Below are 13308 nucleotides of genomic sequence, written 5' to 3'. Positions count from 1 at the left end.
AACTATTTATACAGTTCTCCCTAGGGGTGCCTGGGTGGCTCAGTCGGTTAAGGGCCGTCTTTGGGTCAGGTCACGAGCTCACAGTTTGTGAGTTCAAACTCGGCATCGGGCTCTGTGCTGACAGCTCAGAGCCTGGAGCCTGCTTCGGATCCTGTGTCTCCCTCTCTCTGCCCCTCCCCCCCTTACCTCTCAAAACTAGACAAACATTAAGAAAAATTCTTTATACGGTTCTCTACAAATTTTTTTTTTAACATTTTATTTATTTTTGAGACAGTGAGAGACAGAGCATGAACAGGGGAGGGTCAGAGAGAGGGAGACACAGAATCTGAAACAGGCTCCATACTCTGAGCTGTCAGCACAGAGCCCGACGCGGGGCTTGAACTCAGGGACGGAGAGATCATGACCTGAGCGGAAGTCGGCCGCTTGACCGACTGAGCCACCCAGGCGCCCCCTCTACAAACTTCTTTATATAACCCAGTGGCCCTCTGGGGCCAGAACTCTCAGAACACCATTTACAGCCTCCTCCTCGAAACTCTCTTTGCTGCTGGCCTCCAAGCATGGCGTCTCCAAGACCCTTCTTGACCACATGTTTCCCTTTCCGAGCTCTCTTATTCCTACCTGCCCATTGGGAGCATTCTTCCAGGCCCACTCTGGGCTCCCTGTCTGGTGCTTCTTCAACTGGACCGCTCTGGCTGGTGCTCCAGCCTCCTTGTTTCAGGAGGCAGTTCTCCCACAAACTGGGGTCAAGGTGCATTTCTTCAGTGGACGGAGATGTGAGTTGGCAAATGCACCCTCAACATTGTCTAGCAGGGCTGGTTCTTTCACGGGATAAGGAACACTGTTTCCCACTGCTGCTGTAATGAATTACCAAATTTGGTGGCTGAAAACCACACACTGATCATCCCTCGGTTCTGGTGATGAGAATCTAAAGTGTGTCTGCTGGCCCGCATTCTTTCTAGAGGCTCTGGGGGAGAGTCTGTTTCCTGGTCTCCTGCACTTCACAGAGGCGGCCTGCATTCCTGGCCCCGAGGCCCCGTGGCCCCGTGTTCCATCTACTCAGCCGACAGCAGAGCATCTCTCCCCTCTCTGACCACCTGCCTCCCTCTTACAAAGACCCGTGTGGGGGCGCCTGGTGGCTCACGTCAGTAAAGCGTCCGATTCTTGATTTGGTCTCAGATCATGATCTGGTGGTTCACGGGTTCGAGCCCTGCACTGGGCTCCAGGCTGATGGTGCAGAGCCTGCTTGGGATTCTCTCTCTCCCCCTCTCTTTCTGCCCCTCCCCTGCTCATGTTTTCTCTCTCACAACAAATAAACTTTAAAAAAGACCCTTGTGAATACATTGGTCTACTGGATAATCCAGGATCCTCTCCCATCTTAAAGACCCTTAACTCAATCTCATCTGCAAAGTCCCTTTTGTCGTATAAGGAACACAGTCACACCCAGGCGCTGGGTGTTGGGAGGTGGAAACTTTGATGGTGGTGCTGGAAGAGGGAGGTGTGCATTCTACCACAAATACTCCCAGGTCCTGAGGAAAACCTTTGACAGCCATTTCTTTTGCATGCTCTTATGACAAGCAGGGGCCTTTGCCCTCAATAGTTGACAGGTCAATTCGTGCCCGGGGGCCAACAGCTCACCAAGAAGTCTTCTCTTCACACAAGAGCAAATGAAGCCATTTTCTAAGGTTCCCTATTCAAGGTTACGTAGAGCTCTGGGGGTGGGGGGGTAGGAATCCGTGCATTTCATTTCCAAGAGAGGAGAAAGTTCTACGTCAGGGACAGGTGAAGGAAGAGGAGACTCTGGAGAGCACATAATAAAGAACACGCAGAAGACTCCCCGAGACATTAGACAGAAATAAGCAGGAAAAGGATGAACTCAAAGTACCACTGAGTTCTCCGCGGCCTCGCACATCACCAGCTTGTTTCTAAACTAAGCAGCATAGTCATTTGTCACTGGTTTGGGCCATTTGTATGTCAATGTCCTCCTCAGCCGGTCTGTCCTATCCCCACAGATGTGACCTTGTCACTACTTTTTGTCCTTGTTCATTCCTCCTATATTCAAATATATGTGCATCCTACCCATGCGTGCACATGCACACATACAGACATAACCTTTCATTGGATTTTCTTCTTGTAACTGCAGCGACGCAAATATTTTTGCTCTGAAATGTGCAAGTCCTGAAAACTTGCCAGGCAGCTAAGTTTCAACAGCAGCCAGGGCATTTCTAGCTTCTAGAATAGGCTGATGTCCCCTCCCTCACACGCCCTCTAGTGGCGGCCTACACCCGTGTGAACCCTGCCATGTAACAAGAAAAGAGTAATTCTTCAATAGGTTGGTACAGATATCACACACGCTTTCAAATATACAGTATTCTGGCTTAAGAAACTATTTACTTTATGTGTTAGGCATTTACCTTTCTTCTTTTTGCGATTTTTTTCATACTGCCAGAGTAAACTCAGAAACTCAAAGAAGCAGTGAACAGTCTGGTGAAAGAAAATGCCCAACGTCCAATGAAAAGAAAACACGTAAATAAACTGTGGTATGGTCACATGGTGGGATATTCTACAGCAGCAACCTAGAATGAATCACAGCTATACACAGCAACGTGGATTGATCTTTTTGAAAAATGTTTAGTGTTAGGACATTAGTTCTAGAAGGCTACATAAATACGGTACCATTTTTATAGACCGCAAAAAAAAAAAATTGGGAACACATGTATATGTAATTTCAATGTATGTATATTTACATATACAGAACTTGGCTGGGATGGGTCGTTCACGAGAGAACATAACGTCTTCTCAGATTCATTCTTGCTTAAATTGCCCAAAGATTATCGTCGGGAGCACAAGGATAGAGATACAAATCCTAGTCTGGATGATACAAAGAGTTTCCAAATCTTGCTGAAGTAAAAGCTCTCTCGGAGCATGCCTCAATCATGAGACTATGCAGTTAGACCCCTCACCTATGCCTGGAGGCTCAACCTCGGGCCTGTGGCAAAGTCTCAGAAAGGAAGAATTCAAGAACTTTTACTCCACCCCTCGGACACCGCCGGATCTTGGAAGTCAATCGCTTCGGTTTATTACTTCACAACACGTGACCACTTCTTCTTCACCCCAATCCCTTGAGACTCGGCGTGAAGTGGCACTTGGCCTGAGCAGGGCCCCCCTGTAATGCCTCTGATTTCTGAGGCTCCATCCTTCCTTTGAGCCCAGCTGCGTCTCTGGACTTCGGCCCTGACCTTTGTTTCCAATGACTGGGCCGTGCCAGTCCCTCTCCTGGTAACCAGAGCCCTGTCTCTGGACGGCAGCTCTGGAGCCAGAGCCATTAGGCACTTGGGCAAACTGACTGCCTGCAGCCTTCTGCTGAGTCGCCTCCAACATGCACAGTCACAGACCTCATCCTGCGTGATGGGACCCCCCCCCCCCCGTCTCTCTTCATGATAAAAGCTACCACGTTCACTACAGAGAGAGAAACGTAGTAAGGGTAAGCCAAATCAAGAAAATAAAAATCACCTGTATTCCCCTCACACAGAGACACCACGTATGTGACAGCAAATAATTATGAGGCACCGTACATTATACCTTCCCGTACTTATTTAAACCTATAGTTTTTTGGGTTTCTTTTTTACACAATTAGCAACAAAGGGGAAATTTTCACATCAGTAAATCCTCTTCTATAACATGATCTTAATTAACTGCATAATATCCCATTTATTCCAGTTACTACGGCTGCTTAAAAAAAAAAAATTACGGTATAAAATAAAACAAAATCACCCTCATCTATAGCTCCTGCCTCAGGGCCTTTGCACTGAGTGTTCCCAGAGCCTAGAAGCTCTTTATTCAGACAGGACTCACAACTCACTTTCTAGTCTTTGCTCAAAAATCCTCAGTGAAGTCTTTCTCCAGCACTTGATTATAATTTGTCCCTCCCTGCCCACCCTCACACACCCTAATCCCTTCATCTGGGTTTAGTTTCCTTAAACGTGGTTCACCATGTAACATTATGTAGTTTAGCAATTTATCTTCTGGCTCAGTCACTAGAATATGAACTCCAGGAGGAACGAGTTTGTTGTTTTTTTTTTCTTCCACAGATGCCTAGAAGTACCAGCAATTAAGGCACTCAGTAAAAGTTTGTTTGAAAGGATGAATGAACAAACCCACACATATAATTTCATGAAAAGACTGGAAGAAAACAAACAAAATTGGAAGTGAGTTTAATTTCTGGGTGGTGGATTTCTACAGGATTTAGGTTTTCTTCTTTACAGGTTTCCTATATTTTTAGTGTTCTATATTAGTGGGTACTACTTTTAAAATCAGGGGAAAATATATTTTAAATGCTACTAGGCAAGCAGGATTATAAATAGACATGTTTGGGAACAGTAAAGAAAGAGACAAAGAGAAAAAAAAAAATAGGAAAAAAAAAACCCAGATTTCCTTTCTCCCAGGAATGACCTAAAAAGAAAAAAAGAAAAAGAAAAAAAAAAAAAAAAAGAGAGAGAGAGACAAAGAGAAAAAAAAATACCAAGAAACAGAGAGGAACAAAAGAGAGGCAGAGAGAGACCAAGAGAAAGAGACAGAGAGGCATGAAAAAAGAAAAAAAAAAATCAAAGAGACTGAGAGGCAGATAGAAACTTCCAACTGTCTGTGAAGTCTTAATTTATATTCAAATAACCGCAACATAGACCAGGGTAAGTTAAGAGAAGTGTTAACCACTAATCATTCTTCTTTCTCCGGTTATTAAAATCTAATGAAGCAAGAATGCTAGAAGGCAGCATTAATTAGTCTAGCTTAATTTTTAAAATATATTTATAAATGAATTACATTTTCAAACCCTCAATAACTCAGGATCTACTACCTAATCAAACCCAATAAGCATGGGGTTAAGAGAAACTGAAACATGGATTAAAATGATCGGAGTTGAAATTTTCATCTGCTTTCAAGTGTTCGTAGAGACTCAAGATGCTGACATGGGAAATGGCAGCGTACTCACACTTTTAAGTATGCAAATATGAAGCAGCTCTAAAATAATTCTAAAAACAGAGGTGACTGAACTCACGTTATAAACCGATTATGGAGTGACATTAAAGAAAAGAAACTATCATACACAAAAATTGTAAATTATAAGAAAACATAATATTGAGTGCCTTTCACTTAAGGAGCCCTGAGTTTTAAGTCACTTAGGGCTCCCCTGATGGCTGCTATCCCAGACTCAGGAAGCCCTGACCCCTGGTTTTCTGTCCAGGTTTTGACTTGATAAATCCGCCTGGATACAAGGAGACTATGCTACTCATGAAAGGAATACACGACCAGAAACAGGTCTAACGATTTACTGCCCTTGTCAGCGAAGCCAGTGGGCTGTGAAATGCACTTCCTGTTTGGTTTTATTTTTAATGCTTCAAGAAATGTATCGGCTGCCGCCAGGAGGGTCCATGTCAATTTCAGGGAGCGCTTTTCTCTGAAACTCACATTCAACCCATGTGCCCTACTTTAGTTTGACGGACTCCTGAGAGACAAGAACGGCCCCTAAATGTCTGGCAGGAGCCATTTTCAAAAATTTGTAAATAGTTTTGTATGTATATATATATACACCATTGACGGTGAAGAGAGAAGCGGCAGAATTCTCCGCATCGTGTCCTTCCTCCAAACTAGCTTTAAAAACTGCTTAGAGTCCTTTGTTCCATACTGGTCTTCAAACTGGTCTAATTTTCAAAGCACAGTTTTAAAAAATGAATCCAACAGATCGGAATCCGGATGAAGAACTCGAGAAACTTTCCAGACCAAGTCTCAGCAGCTCTGGCTGAGAGCTCGCTATCTATCAGTCACTGAATGGAGCTGTTCTTTCCCGACAGAGAGGAAGAAAAGGGCTTTGACTCTCCATTGTACAATGCATGACTACAGAATAGTGCTCAATTATTATTTTGGGGGGAAAAAAGGGAATAAAAGCCTATTTGGATTTTTATTTTGGCAGGATAGAGACTTGAATAGTAGTGTTTCATTCCCAGGCCAGTCCAGACATCTTCAGCCGAAGACTTACCCACACTCAGATACACTTATCTGAATTTAAGTGCATATTTTTTCTAAACTAAATAATTTAATTCAATCAAATGTATCCTTCACAGCAAAATTCTTTATTTTTTTTATGTCTATTTTTGAGAGAGACAGAGTGTGAGCAGGGGAGGGGCAGAGAGAGTGGGAGACACAGAATCTGAAGCAGGCTCCAGGCTCCAAGCTGTCAGCACAGAGCCCGACACGGGGCTCGAACTCACGAACAGTGAGATCATGATCTGAGCTGAATTCGTAGGCTTAACCAACTGAGCCACCCAGGCGCCCCGGCAAAGCTGTCTTTCAAAGCTCATGGAGATGTGGCTCCCTGTCTACACTTCTGGCTGAAATTAAATTGAAAAAATACAGATTTCAATATTATGCCTTATTACAAAGGTACAGGGACAAGGTTACAAAACACAAGTTACAAGGTCACTTTTAGGCACACTCAAAAATGCCCAAACTGTAAAATCGACTAGTTTCAATGTATGAGTCGATACTGTTCCTGTGTCTAACGGCAAAGAAAGGACACCAAATAAGATACCATGTTCAATGCTTTTTACTTAGTAGTTCACCTTCTCTATGCAATTTTGATAAGGATGATTCATAAATAACCGAAAATGCGGTTTTCACACTAAATTCTATTCCTCAGAAGAGGCAATTTAGCAAATGGTAGATGACTTTTCACTTTTAACAGACACAGAATGTCGTGCTCAAGGATTTAATTAATTAGACATCCCTTCCTTAAACACTCCAATTTGTTCTGGGCATATGAGCCGGGGCAAGCTCAGGACTTGGGTTTTGCAACCAAAGATTCTTGGCTCCTTTTCGCTGGGGGCAAAATAATAATAATAATAATAATAATAATAATAATAATGATAGTAATAGAACCAGCTAGAATGTTCTGACTGGCAGTTATCAGGAAGCTGACAAGGCAGAAGGGCATTTCATCCCTCGCAGGGGGGCCACACGACTCTTTCTCCTGACGGCAGGGGAGTCCGAGACAAGCCAACACCTCGACCATGTGACCAAGATCCAGGCAAAAAGCTCACAACTCTTGCTAATCCCTGCTGGCTCTAGAAACCCTGACTGTTAATTCTCTGCTATGCCCCTGCACAGTCAACTCCAGGTAAGGCAGAGTAGACCTGATGTCCTCATGAGTCACTGGAAAGCCACTCCCCAATTCCTGTGAAGGACACATTGCTACAGACATCAGGATTCCAAGGATGTCTGGTAGGAAATCCCAGCGCTCTCAGCCATAATTTTCAAACTCTCTAGTTGCCATGGAAGAAAAAAAAAAAAAGATATTTTCTGTAAATTGGAACCGAACAATAAAAGAAGTTTTCTGATGCGAATAGCTCCTTAATCTGGTTATAACCTACAAAACCATTAAAGAACTCTGTAAAGAAATTTTGAATGATCGCTCTATATAGGCAAGTCATTTCTGTCAAACTTACACTTCGAAAAACCTGGCCAAAATAAAAACAATTTTAGCTTTTTAAAAGGCAATGTGGACAACGTGTCCTTTGTTAACAGATGATTTTATTCAGTCAGCTGCCACAGTCACGTGCAGAAATAAAAAGCCCTTATGACGCTAAGGGTCAGGTTGCATTTCAATACTAGGAATGAGCCCTAAGATGTGAATTGGGTTCAGTTGACAGACTGCTCTGGAAACAACACCCTGCCCAGGTTGTAGAGTCAGTGTTAACTGTTCATTAAGGAAATAGGTCAAGCACGAGCCCTTCTCAGAACTGAAACACTATGAACCACATTTTCACCAAATCAACTTTCCAGGTACAAAAGCCGTTCTGTGAGTAGCATCTGATTAAAATTATCCAGCTTTCATTACTGATGACCACGTCAGACTAGATGCTGGCTTTACCGTCGTTTACAAGTAACACCCACGTGAACACTAGGAACAGCCTTTGTCAAATGTCCAGAGAAACTACACACGTGTGTAAGTATACACACACGTCACCATCTTCATGCGAAATTTTGAGAGAAATACTTTCGGCTTCACTGACAGAAGCACATTTTCCCCAGGAGGAAGTGACAAGTCTGTGAAAGAAGAAGCCATTAGACTACAGGGAAGGAAGGAGGTCCCTTTTCTTCGGCTTTATTGAGAATACAGTTGATATGTAACATCGCAGAAGTTTACCGTGTACGATATGATGGCTTGATACACACATAAATTGTGAAGGGATTACCACACAGGTGGTTAACGCACCCCTCGCCTCACACAACTGTCATTTTGTTGTGGTGGTGGTGAGAACATAGAAGGTCCACTCTCGGTAACTTTGCAGTCTACTATAGGGCGCTGTTAACCAGAGTAGCGATGCTTCACATTAGATCCCTAGGACTCCCGGGCCTCACACCTGCAAGTGTATGCCCTTAGGCCGCATCTCCTTGTTTCCCTCCCCTCCCAGCCCCTGGCAACTCCCAATCTCCTCTCCATTTTTATCAGCAGCTTTTTTAGAGGCCACATATAAGTGAGATCATACAGTATTTCATTTAGACTTATTTCACACAAATAGCGGAATCTCCTTCTGCTTTTATGGCTAAATAATATTCCATCGTATACATGTACCTGTTTATCCATTTGTCCACCATTGGGAGGCTTAGGCTGTTTCCACGTCTTGGCTGTTGTGCATGATGCTGCAATAACCATGCTGGTCCAGGCACGTCTTTGCAAGAGTGAGCCCATTTCCTTCGGGCATATACCCAGAAGCGGGATGCTGGATCATATGGTAATTCACACATGTGGTAATTCTCTTTTTAATTTTGTAGGAACCTCCATCCTGTCTTCCATAGTGGCTGCAACCAATTTACGTCCCCACCAACAGTACACAAAGGTTCCATTTTCAAGGGGCTCCTTTTTAATTTAAAAGCATTACGATGGCATTACGAAAAGAGAATGTCCATTACTTGATTTACCTTTTTACAGTGAACTTAATGATCTTTCAACGAAGCAGTTAAAGCCCCACAGAGAGAAGGCCTGGCCCATTGTGAGACTGAGCACAAACCACTAGCAATATGCGACACAGGACAAAGTAACCAGGAAGTGCAAAGACCCTAACCCCCCACGGCGCACATGAGCAAAATGGCGCCTCTCTGCCTCCAAAGATCCTCTTACACAGCACTGCTTTCTGTCCTTCAAAGAAAGTGGTTTTGAATTTTTCCATGTTAAAAACACAAGCACTACCCAGCATGAGACACCAGGAATCACTGCAAGCAACATATCAAATCAAAGAAATTAGAGGAATAAATATTTTAATTCCACATCTCCATGATGAAAAGAGAACAGAATACAATGACACAATAGAAACTCAGTGAAAAAATATCAGGAAGTATCCCTTCTGCGGTGGATTAAATCACTTTGAAAGAGTCCCTGGCCAAACAAAAACGTAATAACAATAAGAAAGAAACAGGAATGATTCTTTGCTCCCACTTCTGATCACCAACTATAATTCTAGTACCAATTCTGACCAGGGGGGTGGGGGGTGGGGGGTGGGGTGGAGCGCAGGAGGGGGATGTTGACCACACCACCTAGAGACTCCAGGTCACCAGCTGAGTGTTCTACAAGTCAACTTGATTTTGACATTATCTACCTGGGGATAGCGTCAGACCCCACAGGTCAAGGGCTCAGTCCGACAAAATTCCCGCCCTCTTCCCCCACTTAGGTGCCATTCACAAGCCCAGGTAGTCACCCACACTTCTGACCAACTGGCTACAGACTGGAGATTCCAACGACCCCCTCCCTGCCTTGGTTCCATGAATTTGCTAGAGGGGCTCCCAGAACTCAGAAGCATTTTATTTACGAGATTACGGTTTTGTTACAAAAGATGTGACTCGGGAACATCCAGATGGAAGAGAAGCACGGGGCAAGGTGCGGGGAAACAGTGCTGCTCCCCACAAATCTCTGGGTGTTCACCAACCTGGGAGCTCTCCAAACACTGTCCCTTGGGGTTTACAGAAACTTCATTACACAGGCACGATTGATCAAATCATTGGCCATGGATGGCTGATTCAACCTGCAGCCCCCTCCCCGCTCCCCAGAGAAAGGGGGAGGGACTGAAAGTTCCAAACCTCAAATCACAAAGTTAATTCCCCAGCCAACCAACCTTTCCCCCTCCTCCCACCTTCCCTCCTCCCCGCACCGGTCCTTAGGTGTGGTGGAAAAGCCACTTCATTAACATGGACAAAAGACACCTTTCTCTCAACAATTAAGAAACTGCAAAGGTTTTAGGACTCTGTCCTTGAAACTTGGGGACAAAGACCAAATCTATATTCTTATTATAAATCACAACATCTCCAACACAACAAACCCCTCAAATTGTATTACAGACTCTACGGCTGGGAGGGACATTTGAAACTATTGTCTCTCTTACCTCCTCAGTCAGCAGATGAGAAACTGAGACCCAGAGAGAACTTGGCAAGATCATCAGCTGGTGGGGGGTGGGGGGGGGGGGGGGATGGGGGTGAATTGAATACGTATCTGGGCAATTCTGAAGTGAATGTGACCCTTCCTTGAAAAGGTTATTTCCATGATCACGCCTTCTCTGGGGGCACACGGGCACTTTCCCAAAGTAGTGAAATATTACAAATCTACACAAAAGGCATGTTATAAGGTGCTACTCACTCCCTGACCAAAGCCAGTGCGCTGGCAAAGGGGGTCCCTGGGTCCTGCTGTGCTCACTGATACTTTTTTCCAAATCATCATCAAACACTCCAATAGCTTCTAAACAGGCAACGTGTTCTAGGCTATGCTAGAAGGGCTTGGACGGCAAGGCCTCTAGAACAGCAGGCACGTGATACCTTCACGGGTCAAAATAAGCACCAGCAAATCTGAAAGGCTACTCGCCAGAGAGCACAAAGTGCTTTTTAAGATTCCTGTGAAATCACACTAGCCCGCTGGGTGGAATCTTCCCCCTGCCCCAAATTAGGGAGCCAGGTCACTCTCTGCACGTGCACAGAAGGCCAGGACACGCCCAAGGAGCTCCAGCGTGCCTGCAACAAACAGGACTGGGAGCTGGGACCTGTACTGCCAGGCCAGGGGTGGGGTCACGCCTAGAGTGGCCTGCAAGCCACAAGGGCACCACCGTCACCACACTTTCAGATCGCTCTCTGGTCCTGTTCTCATCAATAGCCTTCTGGTCTTAATTTGATTTCCCAAACAGACACCCATAACCAACTTGGAGAAACCTGACAAGCACCACTTTGGCCAGGTGGTCAAGGTTAGCATCGTGAGTGATAAATCACGTCAATGGGAAGCACCCTTGACACGGGGTGCTGGAAATGGCACTTCACCCCTGTTGGCTTCTCCCCAAAACCCATAACCCCAGAGTAAAGGGGGGTTCTATAATATACTTGACTAGGACTCCTCAAAACTATCAAGGTCGAAAAAAACAAGAAAAGTCTGAGAAACTGTCACAGCCAAGAGGAGCGGAAGGAGACACGACTATGAAACACATTGAGGAATCCTGGATGGGATTCTAGAACAAAAAAAAAAAGAACATTGGGAAAAAACTAGGGAAATCTGCACACAGTGTGGACATTTAGTTAATAAGAATATATTGACTATTGTTTCATTAATCATCACAAATACATCATGGTAATGTAATGTTAACAGAAGAAAGGTGGGGGTGTACTATATATATGGGAACCTTGTACTATCTTTTCAATTTGTCTGTACATCTCAACTGTTCTAAAAAATAAAGTCCATTTTAAAGAAGGAGAGAACCAACTATGTATTTGAACCCACTGGACATCTTGGAGGTGCAGTCACCTGCCCTCCGTTAGCCATGACATTGAAAACCAAGTTCCCTACCTTTCACTGAGGCTTCTCCACAACTGTGCACCTGCAACAAGGAGAGGCAAAGAATGAAACATTAATGGAGGCGTTTTTCTCTCGAAGCATTTCTCAACGTAGAAATCTTCTGAGCTATTAAAAATGCTTAGATGTTGGGATGCCTGGGTGGCTCAGTCAGTTAAGCGTCCAACTTCGGCTCAGGTCATGATCTCATAGCTCGTGAGTTCCAGCCCCACGTCAGGCTCTGTGCTGACAGCTCAGAGCCTGGAGCCTGTTTCAGATTCTCTGTTTCCCTCTCTCTCTGTCCCTCTCCTGCCTGTGCTCTGTCTCTCTCTCCCAAAAACAAACATTAAATTTTTATTTAAAATTAAAAAAAAATAAAATAGAATGCTTAGATCTTTCAACTCTAGAAATTATCAAACCATTCAGTACACACCTCTGGTACCAGAATTCAGGCAATGTGTCCACGAGTATTTCAGAGCCTGCTATTTGTAAAACACTTGGATAGGTGCCTTGGGAGATGGAACCCTGTATCACACATGGTCCTGCCTCGGAGACTTGAGTGTTCAGTGGGGCAGACCTAGCATGCACTGAGGCGGTGTATGGAGGGAGAGAGAGAGTATGGCTGCTCGAGACAGTCCCAATAACAGAGGTGCCATTTACGGTGGGCTTTGAAATGGTACCGACAAAAAGGAGAACTGAGACAACAGTGATTTGAGAAAGGAGGTTTTTATCTATTCATCCTTTAGGTATTTTGAGCTTATGTTGAGGCTCAAGTGAAATCAACAGAAAAAAAAATGCATACTTGGATCTCATTTGCTTTTTAAAAATTTTTTTTAATGTTTATTTATTTTTGAGAGAGACAGACACAGAGTGCGAGTGGGGGAGGAACAGAGAGAGGAGGAGACAGGCAATCCGAAGCAGGCTCCAGGCTCAGAGCTGTCAGCACAGAGCCTGACATGGGACTCAAACTTGTGAACCGTGAGATGATAACCTGAGCCAAAGTCGGATGCTCAACCGACTGAGCCACCCAGGAGCCCCTCTCATTTGCTTTCTTGATGGGCTTACTTTCTTCATTGCACTATATCTTAATATTATACACCCAGCTACCAGTTTTAATGGATATTAGAGATGGCCATGAGGTGGTTTCTGCATTTTTCCATCTTTCCAAAGATGTTGTCCCTTTTGTTCTTCAGTATCCCCTATCAAAGATCTATTAGGGGTGCCTGGGTGGCTAAGAGTTGGTTAAGAGCAGGTGACTCTTGATCTCAGCTCAGGTCTTGATTTCAGGGCTGTGAGTTCAAGTCCCACATTGGGCTCCATGCTGGGCATGGAGCCTACTTTGGATGGATGGATGGATGGATGGATGGATGGAAGGAAGGAAGGGAGGGAGGGAGGGAGGGAGGAAGAAGAAAAGAAAGAAAGAAAGAAAGAAAGAAAGGGAGGGAGGGAGGGAGGGA

At 44.4% G+C, this 13308-nt stretch overlaps 1 protein-coding gene across 1 annotated transcript in view; it reads right to left on the bottom strand.

The window, feature by feature from the left end:
• RETREG1 (reticulophagy regulator 1) overlaps positions 1-13308 on the bottom strand; it is a 130272-nt gene that overhangs the window by 77608 nt on the left and 39356 nt on the right. The window contains exon 3 of the mRNA XM_030332266.1: positions 11867-11897. Within this exon, the coding sequence (XP_030188126.1) occupies positions 11867-11897 (31 nt within the window). The remainder of the gene's footprint in view (positions 1-11866; positions 11898-13308) is intronic.

Source organism: Lynx canadensis, chromosome A1, assembly GCF_007474595.2.
Source record: "Lynx canadensis isolate LIC74 chromosome A1, mLynCan4.pri.v2, whole genome shotgun sequence".
Lineage (NCBI taxonomy): Eukaryota > Metazoa > Chordata > Mammalia > Carnivora > Felidae > Lynx > Lynx canadensis.
This window is presented reverse-complemented; position numbering and strand designations above follow the sequence as displayed.